The sequence below is a fragment of the Podospora bellae-mahoneyi genome, chromosome 4 (genome assembly GCF_035222275.1).
Source record: "Podospora bellae-mahoneyi strain CBS 112042 chromosome 4, whole genome shotgun sequence".
Taxonomy (NCBI): Eukaryota; Fungi; Ascomycota; class Sordariomycetes; order Sordariales; family Podosporaceae; genus Podospora; species Podospora bellae-mahoneyi.
Genome location: NC_085883.1, coordinates 2,546,213 through 2,562,558, shown reverse-complemented (window position 1 = coordinate 2,562,558; position 16,346 = coordinate 2,546,213). Strand labels below are relative to the sequence as shown.

Sequence of the window (16,346 nt, the reverse complement as noted above, 5' to 3'; positions counted from 1 at the left end):
GATACCATAAACAAGTACCACACATCCTAAGGAGGCGGTCAGAACCCATCTCGTTGGCCACCAGATGAATAACTGTAGATCTTGACTCAAAAATATACACACACCTAGCCCTCATGCTAAGGTATGTCCACGTTAGAGACCACACCCAGCAGGTCCCCAGTAATCACAAACAACATCACACAGCAAGATCACACAGGAGTAACCCAACAGGCTAAACAAGCAAAAAAACCCCAATGGTAATTACCACCATGCGTGCGCATATATTTTCTAATGTACTATGTTTGAATAAAAGGAGGCCATCCCAGACGGACCCTGCCTCCATGTCTAGTATTTTGACCGGATCAACCCCCCACCGACGAAACACCGGCTCCATCGCAATAAAGAACTGAAGGCACGGGGCAAAAAGAAAGATGTCACAGAAGCAGCTTTTTCAACGGCGGGCCCAACTGATATAATCAATAATCCATTATCCACCAACAAAAAAGGGCTACACGTCAAGAACGCTTCCAAACAGGGTTAGTCATCCTTAAGCCAATAAACGATCCGTCGACAAGCCGCCTAGTGGATGATGCTCAATATCAACGCCGGCATGATCCTGTAGGCCAGCCGCCGGTAGTAGAGGGGACACGTCGTTGGTGTTCTACTCCTCCTCAGCGGGGGCCTCCTCCTCGTACTCCTCCTCCTCCTCATCAACACCAGCATCCTGGTATTGCTGGTACTCCGAAACGAGATCGTTCATGTTGGACTCAGCCTCAGTGAACTCCATCTCGTCCATACCCTCACCAGTGTACCAATGCAAGAAAGCCTTGCGACGGAACATGGCAGTGAACTGCTCGCCAATGCGCTTGAAGAGCTCCTGGATAGCAGTAGAGTTACCGACGAAGGTCGACGACATCTTGAGGCCACGGGGAGGGATGGAGCAGAGAGCGGTCTGGACGTTGTTGGGGATCCACTCAACGAAGTAAGACGAGTTCTTGTTCTGCACGTTGCGCATCTGATCCTCAACCTCCTTCATAGAGACCTTGCCACGGCTAGAAACAGAGTCAGTATACTTTGGAACTTGCTGGTCAATTAATGAAGCCTGGTAAAACTTACAAGATGGCAGAGCAAGTGAGGTAACGACCGTTGCGGAAGTCGGAAGCAGCCATCATGTTCTTGGGGTCGAACATCTGCTGGGTCAACTCGGGAACGGACACGGCGCGGAAAGAGTGGGCGCCACGGCTGGTCAGGGGAGCAAAGCCGACCATGAAGAAGTGGAGACGAGGGAAAGGAACCATGTTGACAGCCAACTTGCGGAGATCAGAGTTGAGCTGGCCGGGGAAACGGAGAGAAACGGTCACACCGGACATGACGGCGGAGACGAGGTGGTTGAGATCACCATACGAGGGGTTAGGGAGCTTGAGGGTGCGCATGCAGATGTCGTAGAGAGCCTCGTTGTCAATGCAGAAGGTCTCGTCGGAGTTCTCAACAAGCTGATGGACGGAGAGGGTGGCGTTGTAGGGCTCAACAACGGTGTCGGAAACCTTGGGCGATGGCACGACGGAGAAGGTGGCCATCATACGGTCGGGGAACTCCTCGCGGATCTTGGAGATCAAAAGGGTACCCATACCGGCACCGGTACCACCACCAAGGGAGTGGGTGATCTGGAAACCCTGGAGGCAGTCGCAGCCTTCGGCCTCACGACGGACAACGTCGAGGACCTGGTCAACAAGCTCAGCACCCTCAGTGTAATGACCCTTGGCCCAGTTGTTGCCAGCACCGGACTGGCCGAAGACGAAGTTGTCGGGGCGGAAGAGCTGGCCGAAGGGACCGGCACGGACAGCGTCCATGGTGCCGGGCTCGAGATCGACGAGGACAGCGCGGGGAACATACTTGTTGCCGGAAGCCTGAAGGAACAAAGGTGTTAGCCATGATATGGTGATGTGACAGCGGTGAAGGCATCGTGTTGGTATGTACCTCGTTGAAGTAGACATTCATGCGCTCGAGCTGGAGTTCGGAAGTGCCGTTGTACCTATGGGAGCGGTGAGTGGTTATTCGAATGATGCGAGGCCCGACGATAACACATACACGCCATTGCTGTCCAAGCCGTGCTCGCCGGAGATAATCTGCCTTAGAAGGTGTCAGTTTCAATCACTTGTAATATTATCGACTCCCAAGTCGCAAGCGTGGTTTGACATACCAGAAGGCGGCACCAATTTGGTTACCCTGAAAGGGCAGTGTCAGTACGGTCAAGCTGTGGTGGTAGACGGATTCGAGTCGACCGGTTACTTACGCACTGACCGGTCTGAAGATGGACCTGTTGAAGAGAAGACAACGGTTAGCTATCGTCGTCATGATATTGTTTACTGCACCATCGCCATGGCAGCCCTCAGTCGACCTGAGGTCGTCCCAGGAAGCTCTGCTGCGGCGTGATCCCGAGGGTGGGGTTTTGGGTCAGGGACCAAAAAAGCCACAGGGACGTGTCTTTTGGGTTCTCGGGCATGGAGCTGGCGATAACTTACAATCTCACGCATTTTGGCGGTTTTACTGGGATGGTGGTTTACGACTTTGACGACAAAAAAGTGAAGAAGGTCGAAGGTGGACAACAGGCGACGTCGGGTCTGAAAAGCAGCCGGTGGAGATTTTGGTAGGGGAAAGGAGAGATTTGTTGATTTTTGGGGGCAAGGAAATGAAAGGCGACGACTGTTCACCGCTGCTGCCACTGCTGCCAAGTGGGGATCAGGCACCACCAATGGAACGAAGAATCGGGGAAAGTCCCAGCTGCCGGGTGGTCCCTGCGTGGTCCACTGTTTACTCTCATTCGCCAGATTTGGGAGGGGGAACCACGACGCGCTAGTCGCGTTTGGCCCAAACTAACCTCACACACCAAGCCTCTGAGAACACCTTTGACAACACATCACCAGACTGGTTTTGAGGGATATGTTATTATTGATATCAGATGCTGGCTATGTGGATAGGAATTCGCCGTCATGCATGGATATGGCCTTTATAATCCGTATCACAAGTCGAGCAGCGGAAGATGTCCCGGCCAGGAACGACTCAGTTCTTTCGCCCGAGAGCAACATGGCAAATGATTGGACCTCATAATTATTCACCCATCTCAATATTATTCATCATTATCCGTATCAAACAAACTGCCTGATATAAGGCACACAATGCTTCAAAAAAAAAAACTTCTGATGTTCATATCATTTATGCTATATAATCAAACTTAAAGGAGCTGCTTCGCAACACCAGCTGCATCGGCCTGTGCAGTAATCCTCTTCTTGTAAGCCTGGACATCACCAGGGAACTTCTCCACCGTGCCATTATCACAAACCCACAACGACGTGCACACTGTCTGCAACATCGTAACGTCGTGAGAAACCATCAGCACACCGCCCTGGAACTGCTGTAGAGCCTCGGACAAGGCATCCATGGCCTCAATATCCAAGTGATTGGAAGGTTCATCCAGAACCAAGATGTGAGGGTTGGTAAGCGCCAAACAAGCAAAAGCAACACGAGACTTTTGACCACCAGAAAGAAGTTCCATCTTTTGTAGACCAGTTGTGCCAGTGATGCCAAAGGCACCCAGCTGGCGACGGTACTCTTCATCCGTCCTGCCAGGGTAGGTCTTGGCCATGAAGGTGACGGCACTGGCATTGAGATCAAGAGCATCAACGTGATGCTGGGCAAAGAAGCCAATACGAAGACGAGGGTTCTGAGTGATGGTGCCGGATGTGGGCTGTAGCTTTCCGATGAGAAGCTTGAGAATTGTTGTCTTACCAGCACCGTTGGGTCCAACAATACCAATTCTGGAGTCGAGCTGAACATCCAAATCAACATTTCTGAGAAGAATCTTGTCTGGTGTGTAGCCAAAGGTGACCTCGGACATTTGGACGATTGGTGGGGTCATCTTTTCGACATCTGGGAACTTGAAGTGCACGCTGTACTCAGCCTCAGGAGGCTCGAGAACAGGCATCTTCTCTAACTTCTTGATACGGGATTGAGCTTCCGATGACTTGGCGGCATTGTAACGGAACTTGTCGATGAATGCTTGGAGATGGGCACGCTGTGCCATCTGGTTCTCGTACTCTCTCTTAGCCACCTTTCTCCGCTCCTCCTTGGTGGCATAGAAGGACTCGAAGTTGGCACCACGGTAGTAGTCGAGACGCATGGAGTGTTGATGAATGATGTCGGTTGCCACCTCGTTGAGGAAGGCTCTGTCGTGAGATACGACAAGAACGGTGCTGGGGTAGCCTTGAAGGTAGTTGGAAAGGAAGGTGATAGACGGAACGTCCAACATGTTGGACGGTTCGTCGAGAAGCAAAAGATCAGGCTCGCAGAAAAGAGCTCTAGCAAGAGCCAGACGCATACGCCAACCACCAGAGAATGTCTTGGTGGCAAACTGTTGTCTTTCAGGTGAGAAACCAAGACCAGCCAGAATACTGGCAGCCCTGGATTCCGCTTTATCGGATTCCATTTCGGCAAGCTTGCCCTGGATATCGCCAAGCCGGCTGTCAAGGGCTTCACGGTCCTTGTCTAATCTCGCGGCATCCGTTGCAGTGTCTGCCATACCAGAACGCTGGGCTTCGATGTCTGCCAGTTTCGTTGTGATTTCCTGTTTGCCTTGTTAGCAACTGCCCTAATAGGTTGGGAAAATTAAACATACGGCCTGTTCCTTCAACAACACCTTGCGCCAAACATCGGCATCCAACACGGCCTGCAAGGCTGGGGTATCATCACCCATAATCTCTTGCTCGACGTGCAGAATAGAGATATGAGTCGGGATAGGTACCTCTCTTCGAGACAGAGCTCTCAGAAGAGTAGATTTACCCACACCGTTGTTACCAACGAGACCGTAGCGGTGACCATAGGCAAGAGTCAAAGTGGTATCGGTCAAGATTCTGCTGCCACCAATCGAGACATCGATGTTGTCGATCTTGATATCCTTGGACTTGCCGCTCTGGGCACCACCCAGCTGCAGCGGGTTGACAGCCATGTAGAAATCCTCATACGACTGAGTGTTATCTGGTTGGTTAAGGAGGCGCGAAGCCTCATACTCGACCGTCTTGTAGGTCTTCTTGCTCTGCTTGGCGGCAATCTTCCTCTCGGCCTTCTCGAGCTTCTTCTTATCGACCTTGGACTCGACCTTCCTGACATTGGCCGACTCCAGATCAACACCACCAGTGGCGACGGCAAGAGTCGAGGACATGTTCCTTTGCGAGCTCACTTGAATGGTCTGGTCCAGACGCCGGACGGCAGGGCCTCTCCTATCGAGCTTGTCGGTGGCGGCAGCATACTTGTCCACCCACTTCTGAACGAGACCTTGGATCTTCTCTCGCTGAGCAGGGCTGGGGTTGCCAGAGGCAGAAACGAGCAGGTCGGTGATAGCACTGGCAGCCTCGTCGAGCGGAGACGGGCCGGTGGCCTCCTCGTCCCCGGACCCGGACCAAGCTGTGGAGGCATGGGTCAGGTAGCCGGCCGAGTACTCGGAAATCACGGGGTCGATGTTCGGCACGACCGATCTGATTTCGGCGTCCATGGCGGGCGGTAAATTCTGGGGTGATGCAAATGTGATTGTGGCGTTGCTTATCAGATAGGGTAAAATCACCACTTGGCGAGCTTCTGATTGATATCCTTCAGTGTCGTTTGAATCGTATGCCACTTGTGCAATCGGGTGCTGTTGCATGCTGAGAATTCTCTGGAGCGGAGATTGTCGTTGTGCTGCAGCCGCCGGTCAGCTGGCGGTCTTGGCCGCTGATTGGTCCATGTTTGACAAGGAAGAGCTGTCAGCTCGAGTTCAATCTTCCAAACTTCCAGAATGAGAGGCATCTCCGACATGATCTTACTTCTCAGTCTTCCGTGTGTTCTCTGCAAGCGAGGTTCTCTCGGTGTTCACCTCATCACAACAACCATCATCCCCCTAAGCGCCGCCGTTTGTTAACGTCGCAGACAGGGAATCTTCATCACAGCTCCAACCCCAGCTCCAACTCTAGCACAGTACATCTTACTCCCCTTGTCGACACTGTCCAACCTGCCCTGTGCCCAGCAAGGCGAGCCTTGGCTTTTCCAGAAGTGGAATGACGCGATCGGAAACGCGGCTCAGGCCGCTTCTCTTCTTTTGCGCGACTGAGCGTGTTGCACCAATCGCTGCGTGTCGTTCCAACCCAAGACCACTCTCTCTATCTACAACGACGGCCCCTCTCCATCAATTGATTCTGCCTCTCTCGCATCTCGCATTTTGACTGGCAGGATCTGAATTAGGATTTCTCCCCATGTTTTCATGTTGGTTTTGTTGGCCCGTGAACCCCCCAGAGCCTCCTTTTCGACAAAGCAACACAACTCGGCTACTTATTCTTCCAAGCTCCTTGATGACTGCAGCAAAGACCCTCTCTCAAACAAGGAAACATCATACGAATACTACTACAGTCCTCGGTGAATACCCGGCGCAGGTGAACAACCGAGCCCATATATCAGAGAACAATTAATGTTTCTTGTTCCAACCCGTAAGGCCGGGAAGCAAGCTGTGGTGGCCCGGTTTCACAACCGTCTTTCCTTCCTTTTAGCCATGATCTTTACGAGGGAGGTTTTTTTGACAACAGGAATAGGTATCTCTACCACAACGTTGAACTTCCTCTCCTCCAACAAAGCATTGCTCAAGCAGCATCAGGCGTTTCATCTCCCCTTGTCCTGCCTTGCCTGCTGGCATGCCCTGGCTTGTCAATTGTTGGATGTTGGCAAGCTCCGGGGAGGGGTTCTCTCCACAGGGCAATCTCTTGGAAGTGTCTGGGGTTGTGACTACAACAACGTCATCGGGGTTTTGGGGGTTGTATCCGTAACCTTACCTCTCCTCACGGATTGATGCCGACAATGTGCGGAAAACCGATGAACTCGATGCCCGCTCCCGCTCCGAGATAGCGGCGGAAGTAAAACAAATCGTACGTAAGGACAATGGACGGGGCTGATGATCCGAGAAGGACGGTAAGCACTGGCTGGCAGTGGAGCCCAACTAGGCATCACATCAAAAGATCCCACAAACATCGAAAAACGGTCAAAACACACTAAAATCAACTGTAATTTCGTGCGGGGCCATCCAACAACGAATATTTTAATCACCTTCCACCGCAGTAGTTAATACTACCTATAACTATCTCTAACCACTACTGTTTCCACCCTGCCCGGCCTGTGTAGTAGGTAAAGGCTTTAAGGCTCGTATTACTAGGCTAGCTGTAATTGCAAGACTAGTAGCTGTTGAATTGGCTGTTGAATTGGCTGTTGAATTGGGTGGTAGTTTTGAGTTAGATAGTGTGGTGAGGCCGTTCAAGTTGTAACCCTGCCTAAGTATGCGTTTTAATATTTCTCGAAGCTGCGATGTATATTGAAGTATTTCTTATATTGAATCTCCAGGCCTTTTCCCTTCATTTTACGCTTATTTTGGCTTATTTTGACCGACCTTTGGCCTTGCAAATGTATGTGGTTGTCCATGTGAGCTGCCACTGGTGATTTTGATGTTTTTCGATGGAAATGCCAAAGTAGGTTAGGCCCGTGACCAACAGGAGGCTACGCCGTGATGCCTAGCCAGGCTCCTGGCGATGGGTGTCCCGGCGGTAAGCCGTAGTGCTGATTAAACCCCACCTTTCACCGGACAAGGGGTATTTTACGAGAGAGAGAGAGCCGTTGCTTGTTTCAGATTTTGTCCACAACGGCCGCGTTCTTGCTTTTTCCCTTTCTTGTTGATCTTCAAGGGAGTCTGAGCGTTAACCGTAATAAGAAATTCTAGAAAATGCTCGGCGGTGGTTTGGCATTGACAGATGTTGGATCAACCTGCTGTCTGAGGTAGGTGAACACTGAGATCGGTTGTCGAGGTGATGGGGTTGTGTTTTGTATCATGTATGTGTGTGTGTGTGCTACGCCTTACAGAAGGAGGGGGTTTTCTAACAATAGCCCGGGGGAAATAAAGCCTCAATGGTACTCTGAGTTGATGATGGGTGAGGGACCCTGACCCTTGCAGTTGGGTGCTTGCATTTACCTGCCTACCTCACCTGCCGAAAGCCTACACAAGATACCCCATACATACATATTCGTCGGGCTGAAAAAGGCTGCCGCGTAGATGCAGTTCCAAGAGGCGAGGATGAGCCTTGCCCCAGTCGATTTGATGGAGGGCAACCACCACAGGCGCCGGAAGTCAGGAGATTTCTCCGGGATGGGTGGATTGGGTACTTCCATTGGGCTTCGAGAGAGAACGAGGGTTGCACCAAAGGAGATATCCGATGGAAATGGGGGATGGGATGTATCTCTGGGGCACAGAGGAAAACCAAAACAAAAGTGGTCAAGTTAAATAACTTATGTATGTACGGAGCGAAACGGGGCAATAATAGCTACATATTGAACCCCCCGAGACAAGGGAACAAATGCGTGGGAAGGAAATGATCTTGCCTGCCGCCCACACCTCTCTCCCGGGCCGAGACGGGGAGGTCAGGGAGGCGGGATCGTCGCTCACTTTGCTCGCATGGCTGGGATGTCATGTCAGCCATGAGGGTAAGATAAGAGTGAGACTAGGACTTGCTGCGTAGCACGACCACATATCACGACCGACAAGGCAAGCACTGTGCACTGTCTGATGCAAGACATATCTCACTCGAGGGAACTTTTCTTTTCTGCCTTCTTTTTTTTTCTTATTCGATCGACAAAAAAGCACTGACAAGGTCTGAGGTTAAAAAAGTCCCTTAAGGCCCCAGCCCACGTTGATCTATGTCGGTGACGGGGAAAGGGCAGCATAGGGCTCAGATCTCTTTTGTCTCAATGGGTGATCATCTGTCTGTCTCATACAGAGGGAAAAAAATTCAAGATGACATCGACTTGTTGTTGTGCGTGATACCAATACACAACCTCTAAACAGAAGGGTATCACGGAAGAAGAAGCGTACCGCCGTAACCTGCTAGCGTGGTGTTGTGCACTTCGATGCTGTGATGCCTTGTGTATTGGTCAAACCTGTGTAATAGTTTGGTGTTGTGTAAGGGCAACTTGACGGGTTCATCAACTGGCATCCACTGATTTTTCAGACACTAGACGAAGGTTGAAAAGTTCTGGGCGGACAAGAACGGAAAACGGATGGGATGACGCCCTTGTGTCATCTGTCTTTTTCAGACTTGAAATAGTACTGCATGGTTGGGACACTACTGTCCTGCACGGTATTTGGGATGGCGTCTAGTGGAGTGTGTCAATTAATCAAGTTGGTTATGCATTGGAAGATAGTCTCTTTCGGGTCTAGGATTTTGCGGGGTATCACGAACATTTCCAGAACCTCCTTTGCCAATCCATTCTTGTTCCATGTGGATGGTCCTACGTGTCAGGAGCCCGCCAGTCTGGGAACTGGGAACTTGATAAACCTAGCAGAGAGCAAAAAACGGAGTAGTGTGGAGTGTGGGAAGGAGGGGAAAGAAAGCAGATCATCCGCATGCCTGTTTTCTCATGCAAGCAATGCAGGTTTGTCTGGCTGTCGTTGGCTGGTAGTCTGATCCTTCTTGTCAAGTGGGCTGGCTCATAGATGCAGCTATTCGCTGCAGGTCGCCTGGGCGGAAGCATCATGAAATCAGTATTTGAATACAAGTAGATAATTGTTGCAGAGGTATTAAATAAAAAAAAAAAGGTGACGAGAGAGTGTTTGGTACGGCTCAATACTGGCGCACAGATAGTTGAAACCCTGCAGACGGGCGAATGGCTCTCCCATGCATGTGTTTGGCTGGCCGAGATCTGGTATTATATATTGGCTGTTTGATATACAGCAGGTCAGCACCAGCGGCAAGAAGGCGGCAGTCTCGGCTTCTGGCTCGTGTTTAGTTTCGAAGCAAAGTACCCGGGTTTTCTGCTCTGTGGTGGCGGGTAGATTGGCCAACCGGCTGTTAGATGTCGGGGTCGGGTGGACAGTTGTTAAGGACAAAAGATATGTCCAAACGTCATACAAAGTAAAAGTGGGAAAAGGAGCGCTAAACGGACGAGCCTCAGGCCAACCAAGCAGCAACTGGGCTGGATTTGCATCGGATCTTGGATCGCCTTGCCTCGGGGCCAGTGCTGTTTTGGGAGCCGTTGCTCCTCAAGTAAGCTTAGCAACGTCGTTGCGTGTGGGGGGCGTTTTATCTGTAGATGATAATATGGATTTGATGCGCGTGCCTGTGCCTGACAGTGCCTGTATGTACCTGTAAATGAGTCTGCAACTGCATGATGTTCAGGCGGTCCCGTCCCAGGTGGTCCCAGCTCTCGAGTCCCAGCATCCTCCCTGCGGCCGGTTGTGAGGCCGGACGGCGTTTCTCTGTCTCCGGTGATGTGTCTCTGCTTCAGAGGAGGTGTTCTCGTTCGTCCGTGGTGGTTGGAGGGCGTACATATAAACCTGGGAGTCTCGGCCAGTTCCGCAGGTGGTCGGATGGCCAGAAGAGGGGAAGACAGACAGACGAGAGCCATGAACCAGGTTTCCCCAGTCTCAGACGTGAGAGGATCTCTTATCCATAAGCTCCCTTGACTGGCGGTATTTGTTGTTGCATGAGGTTGGCTGGCAGTCGGCCAGTGGCTGACTGAACTGCGCAATGGCGTGCGTCTGGGGGGAGTTGGAGGATGCGCGTACCCCAAGCAACCAGAGGCCAGTAAAAAGAGTGTGTGCACATCGCTAGGCCTCTCTGAGTCGCTCGCGCCGTACGGTACCCGAGAATGCTTGAGGTAGCGTGTTGCAGCAAGGACCTGGAGCAAGCCCCCCCAGGAAGCGACAGAAACGCCCGCACTGTCCGAGGGCCCCACAGTCGCAGCCCGCCCCAGTCCCAGTTCCTGGGCATCGCAGCAACAACCTACCGTCTATTTTCTCCCCTTCCAAGGTTCTCTGCTGGCTCGGCGTTCGTTGCTGCCGTCCCCAGTACCGTCGTCGGTTGCTTGTTTTGACACGACCTTTAATCTCTCCTTACTCTCTCTCTCTACTCTACCCTATTCTTTCCTTTTCGTCTTTTGTTTTCCCTTTTCCCTGAAGGAGGAGGAATTGCGCCTGCAGCTGCGCGTGTTTGGGACGAGAGAGAAGCTAAAGGCGGTGTTGTTTTGGCAAACGGCCTTCCACTCACAGTCCTCCCTTGCCCTCACTCGGGTTGCGATAGTCTCCTCTCGACGACCACAGCAACGGCCACAATCACGACCCGGCCACGGCCCATTGCGACCCCATCCTGACGAATTCAAAGGCTGAAAGCCCTTGTCACGCTGTGCTGTGGGTCTCCTCATTGTCAGCTGCAGCCCACCCGCGTTGACTCCACGACAAACGGAGTTGTCCTCGCTCTCCCCGTGCCGGGCTCCGCAACAAGTGAAAGCGACTTCGCATTAGTTAGGAGGAGCAGCTTTCTGCGCGCCGGCTGCCTTCCTACAGGCTCGGTATTGTTTCCCCAGGTGAACAACGGCGAAGCTGTTGACGGCAAGGACGCGACAGTGCCATACCGGGCCCGCATTCCACATTCCGCATTGCTTCAGCTCAATTTCTCCGACCCCGACAATCTACTCCCGCCCTCTAATGCCCTGACGATGCGAACCACGACCCGAACTAAAGCCGACACCCTCCCCGTCCTTTTCTTCTCTCGCCACGCTTCGCCGTCGAGATAACAGTCCGTCCGCAGCCAGGATGCAGGCTGTGCCGAGTGTAAGTAATCTGGACGACGAGGAGCTCTGGCGGAAGGCAACACAAGCACATGGATGGGACTACAAACAGCTCTTGAGATGGACTTGGCAACTGACAAAATTGTGTTATAGCTTGTGGGAACCGGCACTGCCATCGCGGCCGCCGCTGCTGGTCTGGTATTTGGTCAGCCGTCAGAGTCGGAAGTGCCGCTATGGTCCAGCCCGAACCCAGGAGTATTTTCTGCCGACTACGATGCCTTCGGCTCTCAAGCCTCGAGTGCGAGGCCTAACACGAGTGCCGCAGCTCTGCAGCAACGATGCTCTTCACCAGTCCAGGAGTTTGCCTACGGCTCGTTTCGCCAGCTTGTCGACCCAACTCCAAGTCCTCTGATGTCCCCTACCACGGAAGCGGCTCAACCTCAGCGACCCGGCAGCGCCGTACCGGTCACATCACCGAGAACTACCAGCGGGAGACAGTCCTTTCTTCGCCAAGATACCAAAGAATCAGTGCCGCGGCAGGATGTAGAAAGTGTTCGCGACTCCGTGTCTTCTAGGGAATCGTGGATTCGGCGCTTCTCATTGCGCCCGATATCACAACACGGGAGCCCGAGGTCAAGCATGGGGCCCGACTCGTCATCCTTGACATTCTCACATGGCTCAGGTGTCCCGATGCTTGGGCAACAATCACTTGCCAGCTCGGCCCCCAACAAGTTGGTAAAGAGGAATGCCCCTGGTTTCGGTGAGCCACACGGATCTCACCAACGGCGGGGCTCCAAGTCGCAGGTGTTGACCCTCCGGAGACCGGCTACTAGCCACCAACGGACAGCAACCATGCAGCAACAATCACAACTGCAAGGTAACTCGGTTGACCCTCCGCCTTCCGCTGGAGCTGGGGCTGGGCCCAAGTTTTCATATGAGCCTTCGAGTGTCCCAGAAACAGAAACACCAACGACTTCATCATTTGGCGGCTCTAAGCGTTCCTCCAGAAGATGGACGTCGTTTTTTCATGCTCGGCGGGCGGCGGGCCTTGGTCGTGACGCTTCAGGACTTACGAGTGGACAGAGCGCTAAGCTCGCTTCCCTGTTCCCCAAAAGACGAGTGTCTCTAACCCCAGGCCATGTTTCTCGAGCATACCTCACCAAGGCAGATTGCATAACAGACATTCCTGTGTTTGTGGATGAAGCTGAGCAGCAGGAAGAAGATTTCGGGCACATCGAGGACCTAGAGGTTCTGCAGAGTCCAGTCAACCCCACCGACTCGCCCGAAACATCTTCCGAGAAGCGACCGAAGAGGTCAATGTCGATGCATTTTAGTTCAGCCCAAAACTGGATTGCGAGAACCTCGAGCGTTCGGCGTCCTAGAAGGAGTACCGTTGACGCCAAGGGCGGAAATGATAATCGATATGCGACCGCCGACCTGACCGGCATGCTTCGCGACCCAATGCAGTCCCCGGGCAGCCCAACCACACAAGAAATTGTTGTGCCACCCAACTACCAGCCGCAAGCACCACAGCTTGAGCCTGCACCAACCCTCTCGGATGCTCCACGGAACCGCAAGAGAAATTCACCCTCTCCTCTTCCGTCATTAAACCGTCTATCCAGCTTCAACATCGACGTTTCACGACTTGGGCTGTCAAGTTCTTCCTCTTCCACATCGCCTCCAAGATCATTCCATACCCCGATAAACTACATGAACGGCTCCCAGAACCCTCCTGCTCCTACACATAGCCGAGGTCCTTCGGGGGAACGATCAATCACGCTGGCAGGCTCCGACTTTGAGGTCCACGATGCAGATGACGAAGACACAGATGTCCGGAGTGATGCCTACGATTCCTTCCGCACCATCGCCTCTTCCAGTCGGGTTCGGTCTGTTGAGACACCGCTAGACTCGATGTTTGATGAATCGCCACCGAGCACTGCCAGCAACGGCAAAACCAAGAGGCTATCGATTCAAGAGATGCTGGGACGTGGATGGGATGGCGAAACCAAGATCACTGAAGAGGAAGACAGTGCAGCCACGCCTGTTCGGAGCACTCACCTGGATGGCACAACAAAGCCGATCAAGTTGGACGGGTTTGGCTATGGTGGTCAGGGAGGTCTGATGCTGGTACACCGAGAGTTTGCGGCCAGGTTATCTTTTGATGATGACGACGACGATGATTGGGCACGAGACGACGATAACACTTTGAGCAATCATCTTTCGCCACCGAGCTCGACGAATTCGAGACGTGTCAGTCCGACACTTCGGCATGCGCTCAAAAATTTGAGTGGGAATGGGAGCCCCGATCTGTCTCGTGATAGTATGAGCGACCGGCCGAGGAGCAGCATATTTGACTGGTCAGAACCATCGATCCATGACAAGCTCGATTCTGATACAACCCGACCCAAAACGGTTCATGGGAAGCAGGAGATGGATTTGAGGATTGGTCGTTCGACAAGTCGGAAAGCCCCGAAAGCCGGGCATGTACGGAGCCAGAGCGTTCCTGTTGTTCCAGAACCTACTGATGAATCCAAACCGCCTCCAAAGTTTGGAACATGGGGGCTGAGTACAAAGAATGCCAGCGAGGACTGGGATGATGATTTCGATTTTGACGAAACCCCGCTTGATACGACCGGAGGAAAGGACTCTAGCACGAGTTTCATGGTCGTTCCCCCGTCGATTCAAGCCAGTCAGCCGAGTGTAAAAGCCCATTCGGGTCAAATACGGGAACTTTCCTTGCTCGTCAATGACTTGAAACGACTATGCCGCCATGGCAAAGACCTCAACATTATTCACGGGCCCATACAACCAAAATGGGTCGAGGCGGAAAATATTATTGCCCTGGCATCGCCCGATGAGGACGAAGCTGATGATTTTGGTTCAGTCAAGTTGTCACTGGACTTTGATCGAGATGATCTTGATGAGATTGATGAACGTTTTATCGACGAGGGGTTTGATGGCTCCATGCTTGATGACATTAACGATCCTTTCGAGATTCCCGAGCCGCAGATGATGACCCGGACGACAGTGGTACGAGAACGAGCGACTGTCCGAAGACGGTCGGTGTTTTCACCTGACGACGATATTTTCGGCGGTCAGTGGCCACTGCCCGACGAGCCGCTTAAGCCTCCACGACCACGAACACCAGACGGTTCGGTAAGCCCCAATGGGAGTTCTGCCGTTCTGGCCACCGTGATCCAGGCAATGCAGCAACAGCGGTCTACTTCCGATCCCATCGCCGCCACTGCCACCAAGACCCAAGACACCAAGCTGTTCTTTGACACAAACAGTCTCCAAGAGCTGGTGAAGAGGGCTGGTCACCTGCGAGACTCGCTGTCGGATGCAGTACGCAAAGCTGAACTGCTTACCCAAAGCCCGGCCGCCACTCCTCGTCGTGAGCGACTTTCGCATCTCAATCTGGATGGCAGCCCAGCCTTTACGCGAGTGTTTTCGGATCCTGCTGCGTCTAGTCCACCCAGGAGGCTTCCAAAGAGCCACAGCAGCAACTCTATCTTGGGCAGGGGGTCTGCTGACTCGCCTCGGATGCAGATGATGATCGTAAGCTAGATGGATGGGAAGTTTAGCATTGCCGGGACCCGCAAACACAAACACCCACCCACTCACCCACCCACCCACACACACACACACACACACACACACACACACACACACACACACAAACACACACACACACAACATTGTTCACTACGATACCAAAACACGATACCACAATTCTAAACCCGCGGAACTCTTTTTTTCATCCCCATCCACATCAACATACCCACGAACCTTTTGTGTATATGTACGAGTATTATTGGAGACGCCATCCATTCATCCGTCGATCCATCCGTCTTGGTTGCTTAAGGGGAGATGATGGAGATGGTTTACATATTGAGTTGGGGGAAGAGGGGCAAACAGAGAGAAGGAGTAGGCACATTAGGGGGGGGGGGAGGCAACAAGAAGAGAAAGAAGAGCAGAAGAGAGAGCGAGTGGCTTCCCTTTATTTTTTTCTTCTATAAACAAAACGGTTTTATTTTATTTTACTATTTTACTACTAACTTTTTTTTCTTCTACCATTCTCTTCGTTAAAGGGGGGGAAGGGGGGGTTCTTCTTTCTGGGGGTTGGGTGTTTCTCTCTCGTTGTGGTTCGGCGGCTTTTGGTCTTCGGGGGCATTTGATTCTGCCCATTTTTGGGCACTCAAGACAGAGCAATGATTGGGTGTGTGGGAGGGGAGGTATACAAAAGGGGGGGTTTACGTTTTCGTGGTAGAGAGGAAGGAAAGAAAGAAAGTAGTTTCATGTAGTAGAGCATACTGTGAATCGGGAGCTTTATTGTTATGTGGCTATGTCCTTTTCTTGTGTTGGTTTTTTTTCTTAAGCGTGGTTGTTGGTTTGTTGTGCTTTTTGTGTATGAGTGATGGTGCACGGGGATGATGGGTTATGATTGGTGTGCTGATTGGATGGAATGAGAAAAGTAAAGAAAAGATGATGAGGGGATGGATGGGGTGGTGAAGAAGAGGGAAGAGGGGGGTGATATTATTACTTTTTCTTGAACTGGGATACGATATTGATAAAAACTATTTGTGATTAATGCTGGGCGGTTGATGATGGGGATGGGAGGGGGGAGGAGAGAAGGGGAAGGGGTTGTATGGTAGTTTGAAGATAGGGGGTTAAGATAGGAAAGGGGGGCCAGTTGGAGAATACAAAATGACATGAGGCTATGCGCTACTTTTGGGGACTGATGA

At 52.1% G+C, this 16,346-nt stretch overlaps 3 protein-coding genes across 3 annotated transcripts; 1 reads left to right on the top strand and 2 right to left on the bottom strand.

Annotated features, from left to right (window-relative positions):
* Positions 1–228: 228 nt before the first annotated feature.
* Positions 229–2,695, bottom strand: TUB2 (Beta-tubulin 2). The gene is made up of 5 exons (XM_062879047.1): positions 2,502–2,695; positions 2,273–2,296; positions 2,180–2,205; positions 1,098–2,109; positions 229–1,031 (listed from the first exon to the last, which is right to left on the bottom strand). Exons 4-5 carry the CDS (start codon positions 1,971–1,973, stop codon positions 1,002–1,004), a joined length of 906 nt encoding a protein of 301 aa, XP_062732472.1. The 5' UTR covers positions 1,974–2,109; positions 2,180–2,205; positions 2,273–2,296; positions 2,502–2,695; the 3' UTR covers positions 229–1,001.
* Positions 2,696–3,165: 470 nt separating this feature from the next.
* On the bottom strand, positions 3,166–5,928 carry GCN20 (ATP-binding cassette, regulator of translational elongation). The gene is made up of 2 exons (XM_062879048.1): positions 4,652–5,928; positions 3,166–4,600 (listed from the first exon to the last, which is right to left on the bottom strand). The coding sequence occupies exons 1-2, from the start codon at positions 5,669–5,671 to the stop codon at positions 3,212–3,214; spliced, it is 2,409 nt and encodes an 802-aa protein (XP_062732471.1). The 5' UTR covers positions 5,672–5,928; the 3' UTR covers positions 3,166–3,211.
* A 4,900-nt stretch (positions 5,929–10,828) lies between these two features.
* Positions 10,829–15,537, top strand: QC761_407650 (uncharacterized protein). Its single transcript, XM_062879049.1, has 2 exons — positions 10,829–11,644; positions 11,755–15,537. The coding sequence occupies exons 1-2, from the start codon at positions 11,627–11,629 to the stop codon at positions 15,166–15,168; spliced, it is 3,432 nt and encodes a 1,143-aa protein (XP_062732470.1). The 5' UTR covers positions 10,829–11,626; the 3' UTR covers positions 15,169–15,537.
* The last annotated feature ends 809 nt before the right edge of the window (positions 15,538–16,346 follow it).

Coding starts and splice junctions, on each gene's coding strand:
- TUB2 (XM_062879047.1), bottom strand. CDS start 1,973: ATGTCTACTTCAACGAGGTACATACCAACACGATGCCTTCACCGCTGT. Junction 1,032..1,097: donor ACCTCACTTGCTCTGCCATC/TTGTAAGTTTTA, acceptor CTCTGTTTCTAG/CCGTGGCAAGGTCTCTATGA.
- GCN20 (XM_062879048.1), bottom strand. CDS start 5,671: ATGCAACAGCACCCGATTGCACAAGTGGCATACGATTCAAACGACACT. Junction 4,601..4,651: donor TGTTGTTGAAGGAACAGGCC/GTATGTTTAATT, acceptor CAAGGCAAACAG/GAAATCACAACGAAACTGGC.